Below are 23,343 nucleotides of genomic sequence, written 5' to 3' on the forward strand. Positions count from 1 at the left end.
CAGGCGGTTTTTATCGCCGGTCTTTACGACTACGACCTGGGCACGCCAGGGGCTGCTGCTCCCCTCGATAATGCCCTCTTTCAGGAGGCGCCGCACCTCAGAGCTAATGAAGGCTCTGTCCCCGGCGCTATACCGCCTGCTCTTGGTAGCGACGGGTTTGCAGTCAGGGGTAAGGTTAGCAAACAGAGAGGGTGGCGGGACCTTGAGGGTGGAGAGGCTGCAGGTGTTACGCGGTGGGCGGTTTAACGTTTGCTGGTTGTTGACTGAGTGGGGGGAGGGGTCCACCGTATGCTAGGGTTACGCTTTGGAGGTGGGATTGGAAGTCCAGCCCTAGTAGGACGGCAGCGCAGAGATGGGGGAGGACGAGGAGTTTAAAGTTTTTATACTCCGTGCCCTTAACCGACAGGGTCACGACACAGTAGCCGCTGATGTCCGTGGCATGGGACCTCGATGCCATCGAGATTCGGCTGCGCGTTGGTAGGACAGAGAGGGAGTAGTGGCTCACCGTGTCTGGGTGGATGAAGCTCTCCGTGCTTCCGCTGTCGAACAGGCAGGTCGTGGCGTGGCCGTTCACTTTGATGTCCATCATTGACTTGGACAGATGGTGCGGGCGGGCTTGGTCCAGGGTGACGGAAGCTAGTGTGTAGCTGAGCGAGTCGTTGTCATCTGCGGGCGAGGCGGTCGGGCGTGGTGAGTAAAATGGCGTCTCCCACGAGGTAGGGCAAAATGACGGAGAAGATGGCTGCCCCCGTAGCTCACATGAGGCACTATTGGGGTCGGTTGCCTTAATCAAAGATGGCCGCCCCCATGACTCATGTGTGGGGATGCTGGCCTCAGTTGCCCTAAACAAAGATGGCCGCCCCCATGACTCATGTGTGGGGATGCTGGCCTCAGTTGCCCTAAACGAAGATGGCCGCCCCCATAGTTCGCATGCGGCACTGCTGGCCTCTGAGGATCCGCTCCTGCAGGCCTTGGAGAAGTGGCCTTTCTTCAGGCAGGTTTTGCATATGGAGTTCTTGGCTGGGCAGCGCGACCTCGGGTGCTTCTCCTGGCCACAAAAAAAACAGCCGGCGGCCCGATCGCGGATGCCCGATGTCGGGGCCGGTGCCGGGGGTGGCGGGGCCGGTCGGGTCCGGGACGCCGACGCAGAGGTAGGTCCCGGGGGCGGCGCTGGGAAGGGTGCTGTGGTAGGGGTCGGGCCCGAGTCCCAGGGTCGCGAGCAGTACCTGGTGAATGCTTCCTGATCTTGGTGGGCCACTTCCAGGGAGATAGCGAGGGCTTCAGCTTTTTCCATGCTGAGGTCTTTAGCTTCCAGCAGTCTTTGCCGTGAGTACTCGGACCGTAGGCCTTTCAGGAATGCGTCGCGGATATTATCTTCAGTATTTTCGGCTGCCGACACCGATTTAAAGTCACAGTTCCTGGCGAGTGCATATAGCGCCTGTGAGAATTCGGCTACTGATTCTCCTGGCTGTTGCGGCCGTGATCTTAGGAGGTGCCTAGCGTACATGTAGTTTACCGGGGTCCGGTACTTCTGTTTCAGCAGGTTGATGGCGGTCTCGTAGGTAGTCATGTCCTCGATGAGAGTGTATACTCTCGGGCTCAGTTGTGCCTGCAGGACACTTAGTTTGGATGCCTGAGGGACGCTGGATTCTCTCAGGTATGATTCGAAGCAGACCAGCCAGTGTTTAAAGTCTGCGGCTGAGTTTGCTGCTCGTGGGTTCAGGTCCAGGTACGGCGGTCTGAGGGCTCGCAGCCAAGCTGGCTGGTGTGGCTGTGCTCCTGGGAGCTGCGCTGGTGGCTCCTCCGCCGGTTGTGACTCGTTGTCGGACATCATTAAATTTAGTCAATAAAATTGATATACCTATCAATTCCTCCAATAAAAGGCAAAGAGTTACGAAGGTGACTAAAGGTTTTTATTGACTAAATAACAGAGCCCACTCTCGTGGGTGATCCGATCCAAGCAGGAGGAATACCAGCCAGTCGCTCACCTTTATACCTGGCCTGGTGGGTGGAGCCAAGGCGGAGTCGGCAGTGGTCATCCCAGGTATAGCAGTGTGGCAAGAGGCGACCTCGTACCGTGATACAATAGTGGTCAGTGATACAGTTATAACGAACAGTGGTGAACAGTGCTAACTACTAACAGTGATACGATAGTGAACGTGGTTTACCACACCGTGCAAGTCTGATTTGCGATATTTGATGTCGTATGTGTGTCCTGACAACAGTAAAGCCCACCTTTGCATCCTGCTTGCAGCGAGAGACGGAATTCCGGTGTGGGGCCCGAAGATTGAAGTCAATGGATGGTGGTCCATCAGGAGTGTGAACCTTCTCCCAAACAGGTACTGATGAAATTTTCGAATTCCAAAAACGATTCCCAAGGCCTCGCGCTTGATCTGCGCATAGTTACTCTCGGCCTTGTTCAAGGTGCGTGATGCGAAGGCGATAGATTTCTCTTCACCCGAAGGCATGATGTGGGATATGATTGCTCCCACACCATATGGTGATGCATCACATGCTAGCTGCACGGGTAGCTTTGGGTCGAAGTGTGTCAGGACCTCCGAATTCAGCAATGCTTTCTTTGCTTGGGCGAAAGCTTCGTTGCACAGTTCAGTCCATTTCCATGTTTTGCCTTGACATAGCAACTGATGTAATGGCTTCAGCAATGTTGCTAAGTCTGGAATAAACTTCCCATAGTAGTTAAGTAGGCCCAGAAATGAACGTAACTGGCTCACATTCTGGGGTGCTGGGGCCTCCACGATCGCCTTGACCTTTGGCGGCGCCTTATGCAGGCCAGTAGCGTCAATCACATGCCCCAGGTACTCAACTGAAGACTGAAAGAATTCACATTTGTCTTTACAAACTCTGAGTCCGTACTCTTTCAGTCGTTGTAGTGTCGCATCCAAGTTCAGAAGATGATCCTCCTCATTTGTCCCAGTGACAAGGATGTCGTCCAGGTAGCACTGGACTCCTGGCAGTCCACTCAAAATCTGATCCATTGCCCTTTGGAATAGAGCAGGGGCCGACGTAATTCCAAACGGAAGGCGGCAGTACCTGTATAGCCCCTTGTGTGTCACAATTGTCAGCAGCTCCTTTGATTTGTCATCGACATGCATTTGTAGATAAGCCTGGCATAAGTCTATTTTGCTGAACTTTTGCCCTCCGGCCAGGTCCGTAAAAAGATCAACGAGGGGAAGAGGGTACTGTTCCACAGACAGCACCGGGTTAATAGTCACTTTAAAATCCCTGCAGATTCGAACAGATCCATCCTTTTTCAGGACAGGAACAATGGGTGTGGCCCATTTGCTCACGCTCACAGGCTCCAGGACTCCATTCTCGACTAAGGCCTCCAAGTTAGCCTCAACTTTTGGCCTAATTGCATAGGGTACAGGTCGGGCTTTGTGAAACTTCGGCTTGCTGTCAGGTTTAATGTCCAGTCTCACGCTGATCTTTTTCATGCTCCCAAGTTCCCCATTGAAGAGTTCTGCATGTTTGTTTAACACTGCAGTCAGACCTGACTCCCCTTTTGACATCATGCAGACTGCAGGCCAGTCCAGCGTGATTTTCTCTAGCCACGCACGTCCCAGTAGCGATGGGTAATTTCCCTTTACCACATATAGTGGCAGTTTTGCAGTCTGTCCGTTCAATTTAACTGTCACCTCAATGACGCCTCTCATGGCCACAGGTTCGCCGGTATACGTCTTTAGCACAATGTTTGTTGGCTGAAGGGTAAGATGCTTTAACATTTTGTTGTAGACAGTGTCTGAAACAAGGGACACAGCTGCGCCTGTGTCCACCTCCATCCGCACTGATTGTCCCTCCACCAGTGGTGACACCCAGTAGCCATTTGAACCACCTGCAACCGTCAGTATATGCACCTCTTCCTCCTCAGAGGTGTCGCTCCCCTCTGTTTTGCTTGTTCCATTATACTGCACTGAATGAGCACTCTTTTTCCTCTCTTGTCCAAATACAGACATTTTGCTTCCATGCTTCCCAGCTCTGTCTGTTCTTTTTTTACCTCTACAGGAGCGTTCAATGTGACCCTTTTTGCCACAATTTCGGCATTCCAGCTCCGTACACCAGCAGTCATCAGCGTGATGGCCCGTTTTCCCACAACGGTAACGTGCCGTTCCGCGCACCTTTAGGCTCAGACGACACCTTGTGAACTCTCCCTGTTGAACTCAACTGGTGAGCCTCCTTTTCCGCCATCTCCATGGAGACACTAACTTCAATGGCCTTTTCAAGAGTAAGGTTGTCCTCCGTAAGAAGGCGCTTCAGTGTGGCTGCATTTTGCAGACCACACACAAGTCTGTCTCTAATGGTGTCATTCAGCACCTCCTTGAACTGGCAGTGTTCCGACAACCTTTTTAAAGCAGCAATAAACATCGTCACTGATTCCCCCTCCTCTTGATTCCGTTTGTGAAATCTAAATCTCTCAGCAATAACCAGAGGTTTTGGTGAAAAATGTGCTCCAAGAATTTCCACTAGTTGCTTATATGTTTTAGTCCCTGGCTTATCTGGCTGCACGAGGCTGCGAAGTAAATTGAAAGTCTTCGGCCCGATTACACTCAAAAAGGCAGGCACAACCTTTTCATTTGCCACCGCATTCGCCAATACAAAATAGTCAAAACGTTCCGTATATGCGCTCCATTGCTCCACATTTTCATCAAAATCACCGATGTTTCCTAATATAGTAGCCATCTCACGTTTCAAATTAAATTTTCTGTTTACTCACTGCACCCGTAACGTACGCAGATTCATCCGCTCCTCGTTGCTACTTGTGTCAGTACCTTTCTACCTAGACACAATTTAGGACTCAGAACTCAGAGATTCAAACATGAAGTGCTTTATTGGAAGGAAAGGAAGTTCTGGAAAGTTCCGAACAAAGAGAGCTAAACTTAACCGAGAGAATACCCAACCATTTATGTCCTGTGACAGCGCCACCACAGGTGGGAGGAGAACACACAATACATAACACAGGGCACCAGGGATAACCCCTGTTTTTTGAAATAATGCCATGGGATCTTTTACATCCACCTGAGAGAGAGCAGACGGGGCCTCGGTTTAACGTCTCATCCGAGAGGGGAGGGAGAGAGAACAGGGGAGAGAGAGAGAAAGGGAGAGAGGAAGGGGAGGGAGAGAGAACTGGAGAGAGAGAAAAGGAGAGAAGAAGGGGAGGGAGAGAGAACAGAAGAGAGAGAGAAAGGAAGAGGGAGGAGAGGGAGCAAGAGACGAAGAGGGAGAGAGAACAGGAGAGAGAGAAAGGGAGTGAGGGAGGGAGGGGAGGGAGAGATAACAGGAGAGAGAAAGGGACAGTGAACAGGAGAGAGAGAGAGAGACAAAGGGAGAGGGAGGAGCGGGTTGAGACACGGAGGGGAGGGAGAGAGGACAGGAGAGAGAGAAAGGGTTAGAGGGAGAGGAGAGAGAGAGGGAGGAGAGGGAGAGAGAGAAAGAAAAAGGGAGAGGAGGGAGAAAGAACAGGAGACAGAAAGGACGAGGGAAGGAGCGAGAGAGAGAGAGAAGAAAGGAGAGAGGGAGGGTGGGAAAGAGGGAGAAAGAGAGAGGGAGGGAGAGAGAGAGAGCTATAGAGAGGGACAGAAAGGGAACAAGAGATGGAGAAAGGGAGTGAGGGAGGCAGAAGGATGGAGACAGGGAGCGAGAGAAGGAGATATCCATTGTCCATTAAGCGTCGTCGTCTTTGCGTTGCCGTGGATACAGGAGAGATGGCCTGTAAGGGATGCCGAGCCTCCCTCTGTCTGGCGTTTCACATTGGTGCTCAGCCAGAAGCTCGAGGTGGATCCAGGTTCCTGCGTGCCTCTTCCCCATCTCCGTCACTCCCACACCCAACTCCATCGACCGCACTCCCCCGCCCACCTCCCCACCGCACACATCCAGCGATCCGTACAGCAGCAGAGGGACGGTTAATGGCCTGATCGAGGAGACCGGCGTCAAGTTGCCGGGTGACGAGCATACCTTCGCCAGGTTATCCAGTTCCCTACGCCTGTTGGCGTTTAGAGATATTTGGGTGTCCTCGTGTAAGAAACACAGAAAGCTAGCATGCAGGTCCAGCAAGCAATAAGGAAGGCAAATGGCATGTTGGCCTTTATTGCAAGGGGGGTTGGAGTATAAGAGTAAGGAAGTCTTACTACAATTGCACAGGGCCTTGGTGAGACCACACCTGGAGTACTGTGCACAGTTTTGGTCTCCTTATCTAAGGAAGGATATCCTTGCCTTAGAGGCGGTACAACGAAGGTTCACTAGATTGATTCCTGGGATGAGATGGCTGTCCTATGATGAGAGATTGAGTAGAATGGGCCTATACTCTCTGGAGTTTAGAAGAATGAGAGGTGATCTCATTGAAACATACAAGATTCTGAAGGGGATTGACAGGGTAGATGCTGAGAGATTGTTTCCCCTGGCTGGAGGGGGCATAGTCTCAGGATAAGGGGTCGGCCATTTAAGACTGAGATGAGGAGGAATTTCTTCACTCAGAGGGTTGTGAATCTTTGGAATTCTCTGCCCCAGAGGGCTGTGGATGCTGAGTTTTTGAGTATATTCAAGATTTTTGGACTCTAGGGGAATCAAGGGATATGGAGATCGGGCGGGAAAGTGGAGTTGAGGTCGATGATCAGCCACGATCTTATTGAATGGCGGAGCAGGCTCGAGGGGCCGTATGGCCTACTCCTGCTCTTATTTATTATGTCCTTATGCGCCCCCCCCCCCGCTGCAGCAGATGCAGAACATGTCGACGCTCGGCCTCTTGCCGGTAGCTCTTTGGTATTATCTGGATTATCGAGGCGGTCTTTGGTATTATCTGGATTAAATCCCGGAATGAGAGAGGTGCCGGGACTCCGGGAATATCCGGAGCGGCAGTCACAGGGGCGCCGGTGGTTGCATTGTTGCGGGGGGGGGGGGGGAGGGAGTTAAAGGTCGTGTCAAACCCGTTCAGGGCAGACTGGTCCGAGGGGGTGCGAGCGGTCAGGGGTGCAACGCGGCCAGGATGAAGCCAAGTGACAGAAGAGCAACGGGAGGCTTTCCTGGCCTGCTGGAGTCTGCTTCTGTTGCCGTGCCTCACTGCTCCACCTTCTCCGCCCAGCCCCCCGCACCTTACCCCACACACCGGCTGCAATCTGTTCCACCCAAACCCCCCACCAACCCCAGCCCCTAAAGCCATCCGTGCGGTTAATAGAAGATTCCGACTCTGGGAGCGCAGAAACAGAATGTCCAGACCGCCCCCCACGCCGCATCCCAAGGGAAGATTATTTCATCAGAGAGATATTCTGTGGAGTGAGACAGGAGAAAGTATTTGCTGCTGGACGAACCAAAGCGCTTCACAGCCATCGGATTGCTTTCGACGCGTTACGCAGGCAAACGCAAGCGGACAGATTTGCGCACAGCATGATCCCGCGCCACCAAAAAAAGGCAACGTGACGAACTATTCTTTTATCCGTCTGACGACTGTGTTGGTTTGAGGGGGGAGAAACGTTGGCCCCAGGACACCAAGGAGAATGCCCCCCCCCCCACCCGCTACTCTTCTTCCAATCTTTGGCGTCCACCCGAGAGGGCAGATGGGGCCTTCGGTTTTAACATCTCATCCAAAAGACAGCACCTCCGACAGTGCAGTGCTCCCTCGGTACTGGCACCGGGAGTGTCAGCCCTGGATGATGGGGGCTCGAGTCTCTGGAATGGGGTCTGGAACCCACGACCTGCTGACTACACAAACAAAACCCTGGATTATTCAACGCCCCCCTCCCCCACCACATGTTTAGCCCTGGACTCCTGTCCTTTTCCAGTCAGCGCTGTCCCCTCCACCCTGAAACACCCAGCAAAGAGTGGAAGTCCCAACAGACTACCATTAGGCCCGCTGGTCCCAATAGCAGGAATCTCAATAGACTACCATTAGACCCGCTGGTCCCAATAGCAGGAATCCCAACAGACTACCATTAGACCCGCTGGTCCCAATAGCAGGAATCCCAACAGACTACCATTAGAACCGCTGGTCCCATTAGAGGGAGTACCAACAGACTACCATTAGAACTGCTGGTCCGAATAGTGGTAATCCCAACAGACTACCATTAGAACTGCTGGTCTCAATAGTGGGAATTCCAACAGACTACCATTAGAACTGCTGGTCCCAATAGTGGTAATCCCAACAGACTACCATTAGAACTGCTGGTCCCAATACAGGGAGTCCCAACAGACTACCATCAGACCCGCTGGTCCAAATAGTGGTAATTCCAACAGACTACTATTAGAACTGCTGGCCCCAATAGCGGGAATCCCAACAGACTACCATTAGACCCACTGGGCCCAATAGCGGGAATCCCAACAGACTACCATTAGACCCACTGGGCCCAATAGTGGGAATCCCAACAGACTACCATTAGAACTGCTGGTCACAATAGTGGGAATCCCAACAGACTACCATTAGACCCACTGGGCCCAATAGTGGGAATCCCAACAGACTACCATTAGACCCGCTGGTCCGAATACTGGGAGTCCCATCAAAATCAACACCACTCAACGCACAGAAATAGATTGAGAACAAAGCTCGACACCAAATATCCTCAGGATGGCGATTACTCTGCTCTTCCATTATGAGTTTGAACATCTCACTTGTTTCCTTACCTGTTCTAAAGAGCCTTGGTGGCAAATAGGTGGATCTCCGGTTATAAGACATATTAGGGAGAGAGAGGATGGGGAGCTGGGCGGGGGCAGTGGTGTCAGACACTGACCTTTCACCCACTGGGACCTCGGGTCAAATCCAGCCACAGACAGAGGGGGAATGAAGGTCTCCTCTCGCTGATGGAGGAACTGGGTGGGGGCAGTGACACTGACCCTTCACCCTCTGCAATCTGTGTTCAGTGTATTTATTTGGAGTAGCCTTTTGCTTTCTCTGTGGCCCTGATGGACTTGCATTTGGGATATAGAAATCGCATAGCCGTTCTAATTGTAAGTGTATACATAACATGTAATTGATTGAAAATCATAACAAACTCACATTGCTGCATATTCTACCACATACACCGTTCAGAAAATACGGTTTGATAGCACAGCTTTACTCTGTATCTAACCCGTGCTGTACCTGCTCTGGGAGTATTAGATGGGACAGTGTAGGGGGAGCTTTACTCTGTATCTAACCCGTGCTGTACCTGCCCTGGGAGTGTTTGATGGGACAGTGTAGAGGGAGCTTTACTCTGTATCTAACCCGTGCTGTACCTGCCCTGGGAGTGTTTGATGGGACAGTGTAGAGGGAGCTTTACTCTGTATCTAACCCGTGCTGTACCTGCCCTGGGAGTGTTTGATGGGCAGTGTAGAGGGAGCTTTACTCTGTATCTAACCCGTGCTGTACCTGCCCTGGGAGTGTTGAACGGGACAGTTTAGAGGGAGCTTTATTCTGTATCTAACCTGTGCTGTACCTGCCCTGGGACTTATTGATGGGACAGTGTAGAGGGTGCTTTACTGTGTATCTAATCCGTGCTGTACCAGCCCTGGAAGTGTTTGATAGGACACTGTAGAGGGAGCTTTATTCTGTATCTAACCTGTGCTGATCCAGCACTGGGAGTGTTTGATGGGACAGTGTAGCGGGAGCTTTACTCTGTATCTAACCCGTGCTGTATCTGCCCTGGGATTGATTGATGGGACATTGTAGAGGGAACTTTACTCTGTATCAAACCCGTGTTGTACCTGCCCTGGGAGTGTTTGATGGGACAGTGTAGCAGGAACTTTACTCTGTATCTAACCTGTGCTTTACCTGCGCTGGGAGTGTTTAATGGGACATTGTAGGGGGAAATTTACGCTTTATCTAACCCGTGCTGTACCTGCCCTGGGAGAGTTTGATGAGACAGTGTAGCGGGAACTTTACTCTGTATCTAACCCGTGCTTTACCTGTGCTGGGAGTGTTTAATGCGACCGTGTAGAGGGAAATTTACGCTTTATCTAACCCGTGCTGTACCTGCCCTGGGAGTGTTTGATGAGACAGTGTAGCGGGAGCTTTACTCTGTATCGATCCCGTACAGTACCTGCCCTGGGAGTGTTTGATGAGACAGTGTAGCGGGAGCTTTACTCTGTATCGATCCCGTACAGTACCTACCCTGGGAGAGTTCGATAAGACAGTGTAGAGAGAGCTTCAGTGTGTATCTAACCCGTGCTGTACCTACGTTGGGAGTGTTTGATGGGACAGTGTAGAGGGAACTTAATTCTGTATCTATCTCGTACTGTACCTATTCATGGAGTGTTTGATGAGACAGTGCAGAGAGAGCTTTACTCTGTATCTAACCCATGCTGTACCAGCCCTGGGAGTTTTTGATGGGACAGTGTAGAGAGCGCTTTACTCTGTATCTAACCCGTGCTTTACTTGCCCTGCGACTGATTCATGAGACAGTGTAGAGGGAGCTTTACTCTGTATCTAACCCGTGCTGTAGCTGCCCTGGGAGTGTTTGTTGGGACAGTGTTGAGGGACCTTTACTCTGTATCTATCCCGTGCTGTACCTGCCCTGGGAGTGTTTGATGGGACAGTGTATCACAGAATCACAGAAACCCCACAATGCAGATAGAGGCCATTTCGGCCCATCGAGCCTGCACCGACACATATCCCACCCGATCCCCGTAACCCCTACACCAACACATATCCCACCTTATCCCCATAACCCCACGTATTTAATCCCCCTAACACTAAGGGTCAATTTATCATAGCCAATCAACCTAACCCGCACATCTTTGGACTGTGGGAGGAAACCGGAGCACCCGGAGGAAACCCACGCAAACACGGGGAGAATGTGCAAACTCCACACAGTCACCCGAGGCCGGATTCGAACCCGGGTCCCTGGCGCTGTGAGGCAACAGGGCTAACCACTATGCCACCTGCCCTGGGAGTGTTTGATGGGACAGTGTAGTGAGAGCTTTATTCTGTATCTAACCTGTGCTGTACTAACACTGGGAGTCATAGAGTCATAACGGCACAGAAGGAGGCCATTCGGCCCATCGAGTTTGTGCCTGCTCTCTGTCAAGCAATCAAGTCAGTCCCATTCCCCCGCTCTATCCCCGTAGCCCTGCAAGTTTATTTCCCTCGAGTGCCTATCCAGTCTCCCCTTGAAAACATTGAGTGTCCCCGCTTCCACCACTTCCGTCAGCTGTGTAAAAAAGTTTTTCTTCACGTCCCCCCTGTATCTCTTGCCCAAAATCTTAAATCTATGTCCCCTAATCCTTGTACCATCAACTAGTGGGAACAGCCTTTCCCAGTCTAGCCTATCCGAATCCGTCGTAATCTTGTACACCTCTATCAAATCACCCCTCAACCTCCTTTGCTCTAATGAAAACAAATCCAGCTTCTCCAACCTGTCCTTGTAGCTAAGATCCCCCATTCCCAGAACCATTCTGGTAAATCTCCTCTGCACCCTCTCAAGGGCCTTCACATCCTTCCTAAAGTGTGGTGACCAGAACTGGACGCAATACTCCAGTTATGGCCTAACCAGAGCTTTATAAAGGTTCAGCATAACTTCTCTATTTTTTTACTCAATACCTCTACTTATGAAGCCCAAGTTCTCATATGCTTTGTTAACCACTCTCTCAATATGTCCCGCCACCTTCAGGGACCTATGCACATTAACTCCCAGGTCCCTCTGTCCCTGCACACTCTTTAAAACTGTGCCATTAAGTGTGTATTGCCTCTCCCTGATCCTTCTGCCAAAATGCATCACCTCACACTTCTCTGTATTAAATTCCATTTGCCACTTATCTGCCCATTCTGCTAGCCTTTCTATGTCCTGTTGCAGTCGATTGATATCATCATCACTGTTTGCCACACCTCCAAGATTGGTGTCATCGGCAAATTTAGAAATTCCACTCTGTATTCCAATATCCACGTCATTTATACATATAAAAAAAAGCAGTGGCCCCAGCACTGACCCTTGGGGAACACCACTGTCTATCATCCTTCAGTCTGAAAAACAGCCATTTACCACAACTCGCTGTTTTCTGATCTTAAGCCAATTCCTTATCCAAGCTGCCACTGACCCACCTATTCCATGAGCCTCAATTTTGTTAACCAGCCTTCTATGTGGTACTTAGTCAAACGCCTTCCGAAAATCCATGTAGACAACATCCATTGCATTCCCTTCATCAATCCTCCCTGTTACTTCATCAAAAAATTCAATTAGATTAGCCAAACACGATCTTCCTTTTACAAACCCGTGTTGGCTCTCCTTAATTAGCTTAAACCTCTCCAAATACCTGTTAATTTTTTCCTTGATTATTGTTTCTAAAACTTTACCCACCACTGATGTTAAACTGACCAGCCTGTAGTTACTAGGATTGTCCTTACTGTTGTGTATGTACCTTTAAGAGAATAACTGGTCTCAGACTACAGTACTGGCAGTGACCACCCCTGTATAAAAGGCACTAGAGAGCCTCTGTTTGTTAGTTTTCGCTATTGACTTCCACCAGTAAAGACTTGTTTGTTTTCACTCCTGCTGGTCCGTGTCTCAATCATTCACGGACTTAACACTGGCGACGAGTAAGAAACGAACTTACCTGCAACTCGGCAGCACCTCAGACGACGTTGTTGAAGGTCGGAGCCAGAAGAAAGAAAAAAAAATAGAGTCCAAAGAAACTCGGGAAACGGGCGTCGACCGTCAATCATCGGTTTGAAAACTTGCAGGAGAGACTGTCCAGAGCCAGGCTGGGTTCCTCGGTCTGTGGTTTCCCAGCTAATCGGGCTGGTGGCAGGTAGTGCACTGATCCTTCCTGGGCTGCGGCGGGCTGAAGCTTGATCGGGTGGCTTTTCAACGGGGCCGGGCAGCGAGTCGGGAAGCAAAGAGAGAGAGAGAGGGTGGAGCACACAGGGCGCGGCCGGTGCTTCGAAGCCGGGCAGCGTTCGGACCTAAGAAGAGGGAGGGAAGTGTCCCAGAGGGTCCGCTCCACGACGGGAAAATAATAAAAGAAAAAGAATCAATATTTAACGCGCAAGAAACCGTGGAAAGCAGCGCTAACAACAGCGGGGAAGAAGGCAACGCGCGGGAGGCGCCATTTTGTTAAATCAGGGAAGAAGGCAAAGCGCGGGAGGCGCCATTTTAGATTTGCAAGATGCCGAAGACTGGCTGTATCACTGCTTTTGATAATACATTAGAGGACTGGACCACGTATGTGGAAAGAGTCGAGGTATATTTCGAGGCAAACGAAATAGCGGAGGGGAAAAAGGCATCGATATTGCTAAACTTAATGGGCGCTAGAATGTACGGCCTATTGCGGGACCTGATTACTCCAGCCAAACCGAAGGCGAAGAGTTTTAACGAAATTGTTGGTGTCCTACAGGAACACTTAAACCCTGCACCGCTGTTGATAGCAGAAAGATTTAAATTCCACAGGAGAACTCAGCACAAAGATGAGAGCAATGCTGAGTATCTTACGGAACTACGCAAGCTATCAAAGCACTGCCAGTTCGGAGCAGGACTGGCAGATACCCTACAGGACAAATTTGTCTGTGGACTCCTGAGTGAAGGAACACAGAAGAAGTTACTCTCAGAAAAAGAGCTGACGCTAGATAAGGCTTTCAGCGTGGCAGTATCGTATGAAGCAGCAGCCAGGGGAGCTGCAGAAATTCAACAAAAACCACAGGAATACGGCACCCACGAAATGACACGGGGATTTGCAAAATGTTATCGCTGCGGCAGAACTAACCATGACCAGAAGGACTGCTGGTCCAAAGACAAAATATGCAGACAATGCGGGAAGATTGGACACATTGCACGAGTTTGCAGGTCTGGGAAGAAGACCAGCGACAACAAAAAGGCTACTAAGGAACCGTACAAGAAAGTACAAAAGATGACGGACAGTAGTTCCGAAGACCAGATGAGCGATAGTGAATCCGAGAACAGGAGACTAAGCTGTCTCAAACTTCACAATGTAATCGCAAAAGAGGATCACTGAACCATTTGGGTCACCCTCACGATAGCAGGGTCCCAAGTTAAAATGGAATTGGATACAGGATCAGCGCTAACCGTCATGAATCGACGAGACTACGAGCGGCTATTTTCACTTGAGAGAGACATCCATCGTCTTGACGACGTATACGGGGCAAAAAGTATACCCCAGAGGAAAAATAATGGTGCCTGTCGAATACAATGGCAAGAAAATACGGAAATTGTATCTCTACATACTGCCAAATGGTGGACCACCGTTATTGGGACGGGAATGGATCGGGAAGATAAACTTAGATTGGCATTCCATTCATGCAATGACGGTGGACGGTAAAAAAGATGAAGACGTCACTCCTGGACGATTGTCAACAATCTTAGCTAACGCCAAAGAGGTATTTCAACAAGAACTGGGCACGCTTAAAGGCGTAACCGCCTCGATAAAAATAGAAGAGAATGCAGTTCCCAAGTTTTTCAAAGCAAGACCGGTACCATATGCAATTCGCCCAGCCGTCGAGGCTGGAGAATCTGGAGAAGGCGGGCATGTTGTCTAAGGTCGACTGGAGCGAGTGGGCGACACCCATCGTTCCTGTCATGAAGAAAACGTTAAGCAATAAGTCTGGAGAGCCAAGGAAGATTCGCATCTGTGGGGATTTCAAGGTGACGGTGAACCCTGTCCTTCACAGTACAATATCCTCTTCCAAGGATAGAAGACATCTTCGCCTCACTGTCTGGAGGGAAGCGTTTTACAAAAATTGACCTAGCACAAGCATATTTGCAGATGGAGGTTGAAGAGTCCTCTAGGAAGTATCTCAGGATAAACACTCACAAAGGTCTTTACCAGTATCATCGATTGGTAATCGGAGTAGCATCGGCTCCGGCGATATGGCAAAGAGCGATGGAACAAGTCCTGCAAGGGATTCCGGGGACTCAGTGTTACTTGGACGACATCCTTGTAACAGGTGAAGATGACAGTGAACACCTTAACAACCTAGAACAGGTGCTCACTAGACTACGGGAACATGGGCTGCGAGCCAACCGCCCCAAGTGCGAATTTTTTAAGAAACAGATATCGTATTGTGGCCACGTGATTGATGAAGAGGGGTTACATAAGTCCCCTGACAAAATTGAAGCGGTAGTTAAGGCCCCAGCGCCTGAAAATGTGTCGCAACTGAGGTCATTCCTCAGATTGGTGAATTACTATCATAAGTTTTTGCCGAATTTGTCGACAATTTTGCACCCACTGAACACCCTGCTACGAACGGGGGTAGCATGGAAATGGAGCGATGATTGTAAGCGTGCTTTTCAGAAGAGTAAGGACTTAATCACTTCAAGGGAAGTATTGGCTCACTACAACCCAGCACTGCTGATCAGACTGGCGTGTGATGCGTCTCCCTACGGCATTGGGGCGGTACTGTCACATAAGTTCCTTGATGGGTTAGAGAGGCCGATAGCTTTTGCGTCATGCTCGTTAACCTCTGCCGAGCGTAACTACGCTCAGATTGACAGAGAGGCCCTCAGCCTAGTGTGGGGGGTGAAGAAGTTCAATCACTACCTGCACGGGAAAAATTTACTCTACTAACCGATCATCAACCTCTTGTTTCCATTTTCAACCCTCAGAAGGGCGTGCCGATAATGACGGCACAACGGCTGCAGAGATGGTCCCTTTTCCTAGGGGCACACCAATATGACATCGAGTACAAAGGAACTAAACAGCATGGAAATGCTGATGGATTGTCACGCCTACCGTTGCTGACGGTGGAAGAAGAAGACCTTGCAGTGGATCCAATGGAGTTATTCCACTCGACCATAGTCGAATGTCTCCCTGTGACGAATGCAAACATAGAAAAGGAAACACGGAATGACCCGACACTATCACGGGTCTATGATTTAACAGTGAAGGGATGGCCAGCACATGGCGAACCACTGCTGCCAGCATTCTCGCCGAGAAGAGAACAGCTGTCAGTGTGCAGAGGGACCTTGATGTGTGGATCCAGAGTAGTAATTCCACCTAAGTTGATGGATAGAGTACTCAATGAGCTTCATGAGGGTCATCTGGGTGGGGTAAAAATGAAGAACTTAGCCAGAGCGTTTGTGTGGTGGCCGGGAATCGATAGAGAAATCGAAGAGATGACCAAGAGCTGTGCAGGATGCCAGAAGGTCCAAAACGCCCCACCACAAGCTCCTCTGCATCCATGGGAGTGGCCCTCATCTCCATGGCAACGGGTGCACATTGATTTTGCTGGTCCCTTCATGGACTCGATGTTTTTAATTGCGGTGGATGCACATTCAAAGTGGCCAGAGGTAATAAAAATGTCCTCAACCACCACGGAAAAAACTATCACAGTTTTGCGAACCATATTCGCCAGGAATGGGCTGCCTGAACAGATTTGCTCTGACAATGGACCACAGTTTGTGCCTGAAGAGTTCCGGAGGTTCTTAAAGAACAATGGCGTTAAGCATTACACATCTGCCCCATATCATCCAGCCACTAATGGATTGGCCGAGAGGTTTGTCCAAACATTCAAGAAGGCTATCAAGGCAATGTGTAATGAAGATATACCCCTACAACACAAGGTGGACAACTTCTTGTTTGCCTACCGGAATGCAACACATGCGGTTACCAACCAAACTCCAGCCATGATGTTCTTCAATCGAAGACTACGATGCCGCTTGGATTTGGTTAAGCCAAACGTCCGAAGAGATGTGGAGAACAGGCAGTTTCAGAATATGAATGGAAGGCCGACCAGGAGTTTTAAGATAGGTCAACCAGTTTTGGCCCGGGACTACCGCACTGAGAAATGGCAGCCAGGAACGATTTGTACACGACAAGGACCTCTCATGTATACCGTGGACGTTGGGGAGAGCATTGTAAGACGCCATGCTGACCAGATTCTAGAGTCACTGGAAAACGTCAACTCCACACCACGATCTGATACACCTGGTAATGAACTTGATGTTCCAATTGCAGCTACCGCAGAACCGGTAATATTGGAAGCAGATGAACCAAACAAAGACATTGATCCCGACGCAACATTGCCAGAAGAACCTGATACCCCAAAGAGGCGTTATCCAGACAGAATCAGGAAGCCTCCTCAAAGACTGAACTTATAATTGCTTAAACTTAACCAATGTATCTAGCAACAGTAATTGTGATTGTAATTCGTTATCATTTAGTTGTTAAATGAATGTTATGTACTGTTTATCTAAAAGGGGAGGAATTGTTGTGTATGTACCTTTAAGAGAATAACTGGTCTCAGACTGCAGTACCGGCAGTGACCACCCCTGTATAAAAGGCACTAGAGAGCCTCTGTTTGTTAGTTTTCGCTATTGACTTCCACCAGTAAAGACTTGTTTGTTTTCACTCCTGCTGGTCCGTGTCTCAATCATTCACGGACTTAACACTTACACCCTTTCTTGAACAATGGTGCCACATTTGCCACTTTCCAATCCTCAGGCACCTCCCCCGCATCTAGGGAAGATTGGACAATTATGGCAAGCCCTTCCGTTATCTCCTCCCCCAATTCCCTTAGCAATCTGGGATGCAAGCCATCTGGACCAGGTGACTTGTCCACTCTAAGCATAGCCAGCCTTTCTAGTACATCCTGTCTATCAATTTTCACCCCTTCCATTGATTCTACCTTTTCCACTTCTACTGATATTTTGTCAGCATCCACCTCCTTAGTACAAAGTACTCATTGAATATTCTAGCCTTGCCCTGCGCCTCTAAGTATATATCACCTTCTTTGCCTCTAATAGGCCCCACCCCGCCTCTTACTATTCTACATGCTGGTAGAAGATTTTTGGGTTCCCTTTTATGTTAAGTGCCAATCTACTCTCATATTCTCTCTTTGCCAATCTTATTTTCATCTTCACTTCCCCTCTCAACTTATTGTATTTGGTCTGGTTCTCCCTTGAAGAATTCACCTGACATGCTTCATACACCCTCTTTTTTTGTTTCATCATCTTCTCTATCTCCCTCATCATCCAAGGAGCCCTTGCTTTGGTTCCCTAACCCTTCCCTCTTGTTGGAATGTATCTAGCCTGTACTTGGAACATCTTCTCCTTAAAGGTCACCCATTGTGAGTGTTTGATGGGACAGTGTAGAGAGAGCTTTACTGTGTATCTAACCTGTGTTGTACCTGCCCTGGGAGTGTTTGATGGGGCAGTGTAGAGGGAGCTTTACTCTGTATCTAACCCGTGCTGTGCCTGCCCTGGGAGTGTTTGATGGGGCAGTGTAGAGGGAGCTTTACTCTGTATCTAACCCGTGCTGTACCTGCCCTGGGAGTGTTTGATGGGACAGTGTAGAGGGAGCTTTACTCTGTATCTAACCCGTGCTGTACCTGCCCTAGGAGCGTTTGATGGGACAGTGTAGAGGGAGCTTTACTCTGTATCTAACCCGTGCTGTGCCTGCCCTGGGAGTGTTTGATGGGACAGTGTGGAGGGAGCCTCACTCTGTATTTAACCTGAACTGGGCCGGCGTAGGCCAAGAGCAGGATGAGGTATTGGGAGGGTTGGGAGGAGACGGGAGGTTTGAAATCATTCCTTACCTTGCATTCGCCGGAAAGCAACCTGTGCTTGCTCGTGAAAATGGGGCCCTTGATCATCTGCTTGAGGAGGCGCCGCAGGTTGGAGTCGTCAAAGGGCAGCTTGCCCGTGGTCATGGTGTAGAGGATCACGCCCATGCTCCAGATGTCAGACAGGAAGGGGTTGTAGGGAATCCCCTGCAGGACCTCGGGCGGCACGTAGGCATAGCTGCCGCAGTACGTCTCGCTCAGCTGCACCTGCTTTACGTCCCTCACGTCCATCACGCCCACCTTGCAGAAGCCAAAGTCCGAGATCTTTATGTTATCGTTGCGGTCCAGGAGGAGGTTCTCCAGCTTCAGGTCCCTGTTCAGGGAGGAAGAGGATAGACCGTTACAGGGCTCCCCCTCGTGTCAAGGGGCGCTCGGCCCTCAGTTACCCAGTCAGTGACTCGGCTTGGCAATCCCAGTTGAGTGTAACAAGGCTTTATTGTAACATCGTGCGTCGGCCGCGGCTCAGTGGGCGGCGGCCTCGCTTCCGAGTCAGACGGTCGTGGGTTCAAGTCCCACTCCAGGTACTTGAGCACAATTATCTAGGCTGGCACTCCCAGTGGAGTGCTGCACTGTTGGAGGAACCATCTTTCAGAGGCCCCGTCTGCCCTCTCAGATGGATGGCACGATCTTGAAGAGGAGCAGGGGAGAGGTGTCCTGGCCAATATTTGTCCCTCAACCAAATTTATTGCAACAGATCATTATCACATTGCTGTTTATGGGAGCTTGCTGTGCGCAAATTGGCTGCTGTGTTTTCTACATTACAACAGTGACTACACTTCAAAAAGTGCTTGATTGGCTGTAAAACGCTTTGGGACCTCCTGAGGTCGTTAAAGGAGCTATATAAATGCAATTTCTTTCTTTCTAGCCTCTGGACCGCAGTGTGGTGGGTCTTGTTTAAATCTGCTGTGCTTTGTTCTGTTTGCGCCCTTTCCTTATGGCTCTGATGCTCTTGCATCAGCCGAAACTCATTCGCTTCACTCTTGTCTAGTTTCAACCTGCCAACCATTTTTGCAGAACACCTCCGTTCAGTCCGCAAGCGTGGACCCCGAGCTTCCGGTCGCCCGTCACTTTAATTCTCCGAACCACTCTCACTCTGAGCTCTCCGTCCTCGGCCTCTTACACTGTTCCAATGAAGCTCAACGTAAGCTCGAGGAACAGCACCTCATCTTTCGATTGGGCACTTTACAGCCTCGCGGGCTCAAGAACATATAAGAACATAAGAGGTAGGAGCAGGAGTAGGTCATTTGGCCCCTCGAGCCATTCAATAAGATCATGGCTGATCTGATCTTGGCCTCAACTCCACTTCCCTGCCCGCTCCCCATAACCCTTGACTCCCTTACCGTTCAAAAATCTGTCTATCTCCACCTTAAATATACTCAATGACCCAGCCTCCACAGCTCTCTGGGGAAGAGAACTCCAAAGATTCATGACCCTCTGAGAGAAGAAATTCCTGCTCATTTCCGATTTAAATGGGTGCCCCCTTATCCTGAAATTATGCCCCCTAGTTCTAGATTCCCCCACGAGGGGAAACATCCTCTCTGCATCTACCCTGTCAAGCCCCCTCAGAATCTTATATGTTTCAATAAGATCACCTCTCATTCTTCTAAACTCCAATGAGTATAGGCCCAACCTGCTCAACCTTTCTTCATAAGACAACCCCTTCATCTTCGGAATCAACCTCGTGAACCTTCACTGAACTGCGTTCAACAGTTTCAGACCATAACCTCGGCCCCCATTTTTTCAGATGGCAGCTGTTGCTGATGATACTGCTGTTCCCGTTTACAAGCATATGGGATCTTGGGTTTCATAAATAGAGGTATTGAGTGCAAAAGCAGAGAAGTTATGCTGAACCTTTATAAAGCGCTGGTTAGGCCACAACAGGAGTATTGCGTCCAGTTCTGGTCACCACACTTTAGGAAGGATGTGAAGGCCCTTGAGAGGGTGCAGCGGAGATTTACCAGAATGGTTCTGGGGATGGGGGATCTTAGCTACAAGGACAGGTTGGAGAAGCTGTATTTGTTTTCATTAGAGCAAAGGAGGTTGAGGGGTGATTTGATAGAGGTGTACAAGATTATGACAGGTTTGGATAGGCTAGACGGGGAAAGGCTGTTCCCACTAGTTGATGGTACAAGGACTAGGGGACACAGATTTAAGGTTTTGGGCAAGAGATTAAGGGGGGATGTGAGGAAAAACTTTTTTACGCAGCGAGTGGTGATGACCTGGAATTCGCTGCCGACGGAAGTGGTGGAAGTGGAGACACTCAATGTTTTCAAGGGGAGACTGGATAGACACTTGAGGGAAATAAACTTGCAGGGCTACGAGGATAGAGCGGGGGAATGGGACTGACTGGATTGCTCTACAGAGAGCCGGCACGGACTCGATGGGCCGAATGGCCTCCTTCTGTGCCGTTATGACTCTATGACCTCCTCTAGACCCATCTTTTGTTTCTTTACTTTCGCCATTGCCATCTCCTTTTGCCTCGCGCCATCATCCCTATTGTCATTTAATCTCTTCTGCATTCCACCCGATCACAGACCTTCCCTTTTGTTCTTTCCTCCCCTCCCCCTGCCCCTGCACTTGCTTAAAACCTGTTACATCTCTAACCTTTCCAGTTCTGGTGAAGGGCCAGCGACCTGAAACGTTAACTCTGTTTCTCTCTGCACCATTTTCTGATTTAATTCTCTTACACCGACGACTGTTCATCTTTGCCTGCGATTAGATATGACCTCACTAAGCAATTGTCGCAGCGTGCAATTAATACGTTGTTAATAATTAGCAAACTTCAGGCCATCTAAAAGTTAACGAGGTATAGTACCCGTCCTGATCGGCTCCACTCTGTCCAGCTTCCACCACCTACCAGTTAACGAGGGTATCGAACAAAACCCAGGAGCCAGATCAACACCTTGCATTGATACAGCGTCCTTCAACAAAGTAAAAATATACCCACAGCATTGTAAATCTGATCAAATTTGACACCGAGCCACATAGGAAGATATTTCTTGGGAGTGCAGTGCACGGTTCAGGTCTCCATATTACAAAAAGGATTTTTTTTTATTTGTTCATGGGATGTGGGCGTTGCTGGCAAGGCCGACATTTATTGCCCGTCTTCTTGAATCGCAGAGAGCAGTTAAGAGTCAACCACATTGCTGTGGGTCTGGAGTCACATATAGGCCAGACCGGGTAAGGACAGCAGATTTCCTTTCCTAAAGTACATTCACAATATATATCAATGATTTGGATGAGGGAACCAAATGTAATATTTCCAAGTTTGCTGATGACACAAAACTAGGTGAGATTGTGAGTTGTGAGGAGGATGCAAAGAGGCTTCAAGGCGATTTAGACAAGTTGAGTGAGTGGGCAAATACATGGCAGATGCAGTATAACGTGGATAAATGTGAAGTTATCCATTTTGGTAGGAAAAATAGAAAGAGTATTATTTAAATGGGGCTAGATTGGGAAATGTTGATGTACAAAGGGACCTGGGTGTCCTTGTACACCAGTCACTGAAAGTAAACATGCAGGTGCAACAAGCAGTTAGGAAGGCAAAGGTTATGTTGGCCTTCATTGCAAGAGGATTTGAGTACAGGAGCAAGGATACCTTACTACAGTTATACAGGGCCTTGGTGAGACCACACCTGGAGTACTGTGTGCAGTTTTGGTCTCCTTACCTAAGAAAGGATATACTTGCCATAGAGGGAGTGCAGCGAAGGTTCACCAGACTGATTCCTGGGATGGCAGGACTGTCGTATGAGGAGAGATTGGGTCGACTAGGCCTGTATTCACTGGAGTTTAAAATAATGAGAGGGGATCTCATTGAAACGTATAAAATTCTGACAGGGCTAGACAGACTGGATGCAGGGAGGATGTTTCCCCTGGCTGGGGGTGTCTAGAATGAGGGGTTACAGTCTCAGGATACAGGGTAGGACATTTAGGACTGAGATGAGGAGAAATTTCTTCACTCAGAGGGTGGAGAACCTGTGGAATTCTCTACCACAGAAGGATGTGGAGGCCAAGTCACTGAATATATTTAAGAAGGAGATAGATAGACATAAAAGGCATCAAGGGGTATGGGGAGAGAGCAGGAATGTGGTATTGAGATAAAAGATCAGCCATGATCATATTGAATGGCGGAGCAGGCTCGAAGGGCCGAATGGCCTAGTCCTGCTCCTATTTTTCTAGTGAACCAGTTAGGTTTATATGACAATCCGGTAGATTTTACATACTCACCATTACTGATACTAGTTTTTAATTCCAGATTTATTTAATTAATTAAATGTAACTTCCTGTGGCGGGATTTGAACTCATGTCGCCGGACCATTAATCCAGGCCTCTAGTTCAGTAACATAACCACTATGTTACCGTACCTGTGGAGGCACTGGAGAGGGTGCAGAAGAGGTTTACTAGAATGATGCCAGAACTGAGCGGTTATACCTCTCAGGAAAGACTGAACAGGCGGGGGCTCCTTTCTCTAGAAAAGAGAAGACTGAGGGGTGACCGGATTATGAAGGGGTTCGATAGGCTAGAAGATGTTTCCACTTGTGGGTGAGACAAGAGCTAGGGGCCATCAATATAAGCTGGTCACTAATAAATCCAATAGTGAATTCAGGAGAAACCTCTTTACCCAGAGTGGTGAGAATGTGGAACTCGCCACCACAGGGAGTGGTTGAGGCGAATAGCACAGATACATTTAAGGAGAAGCTAGATAAACACATGAGGGAGAAAGGAATAGAAGGATACGGTAGCAAAAATACTGCAGATGCTGGAAATCTGAAATAACAACAGAAAACGCTGGAAAAACTCAGCAGGCCAGGCAACATCCGTGGAGAGAGAAACAGAGTTAACGTTTCGGGTCGAGG

At 49.3% G+C, this 23,343-nt stretch overlaps 2 protein-coding genes across 4 annotated transcripts in view; both read right to left on the minus strand.

Moving 5' to 3' along the window:
• Window positions 1-23,343, minus strand: part of LOC147121744 (testis-specific serine/threonine-protein kinase 4-like) — a 64,641-nt gene that overhangs the window by 26,282 nt on the left and 15,016 nt on the right. For all 3 annotated transcript variants that reach the window (XM_085982232.1, XM_085982230.1, XM_085982231.1), the window contains exon 2: window positions 18,461-18,800. In XM_085982232.1, coding sequence (XP_085838358.1) covers window positions 18,461-18,800 — 340 coding nt within the window. The remainder of the gene's footprint in view (window positions 1-18,460; window positions 18,801-23,343) is intronic.
• ralgps2 (Ral GEF with PH domain and SH3 binding motif 2) overlaps window positions 18,731-23,343 on the minus strand; it is a 911,087-nt gene continuing 906,474 nt past the window's right edge. Inside the window, exon 23 of the transcript XR_015077609.1 lies at window positions 18,731-18,800. The gene's annotated coding sequence lies outside the window, so the exon portion shown is untranslated. The remainder of the gene's footprint in view (window positions 18,801-23,343) is intronic.

This window comes from Somniosus microcephalus, chromosome 3 (genome assembly GCF_052327205.1).
Source record: "Somniosus microcephalus isolate GS21.2 chromosome 3, FLI_Smic_1.0, whole genome shotgun sequence".
Classification (NCBI taxonomy): domain Eukaryota; kingdom Metazoa; phylum Chordata; class Chondrichthyes; order Squaliformes; family Somniosidae; genus Somniosus; species Somniosus microcephalus.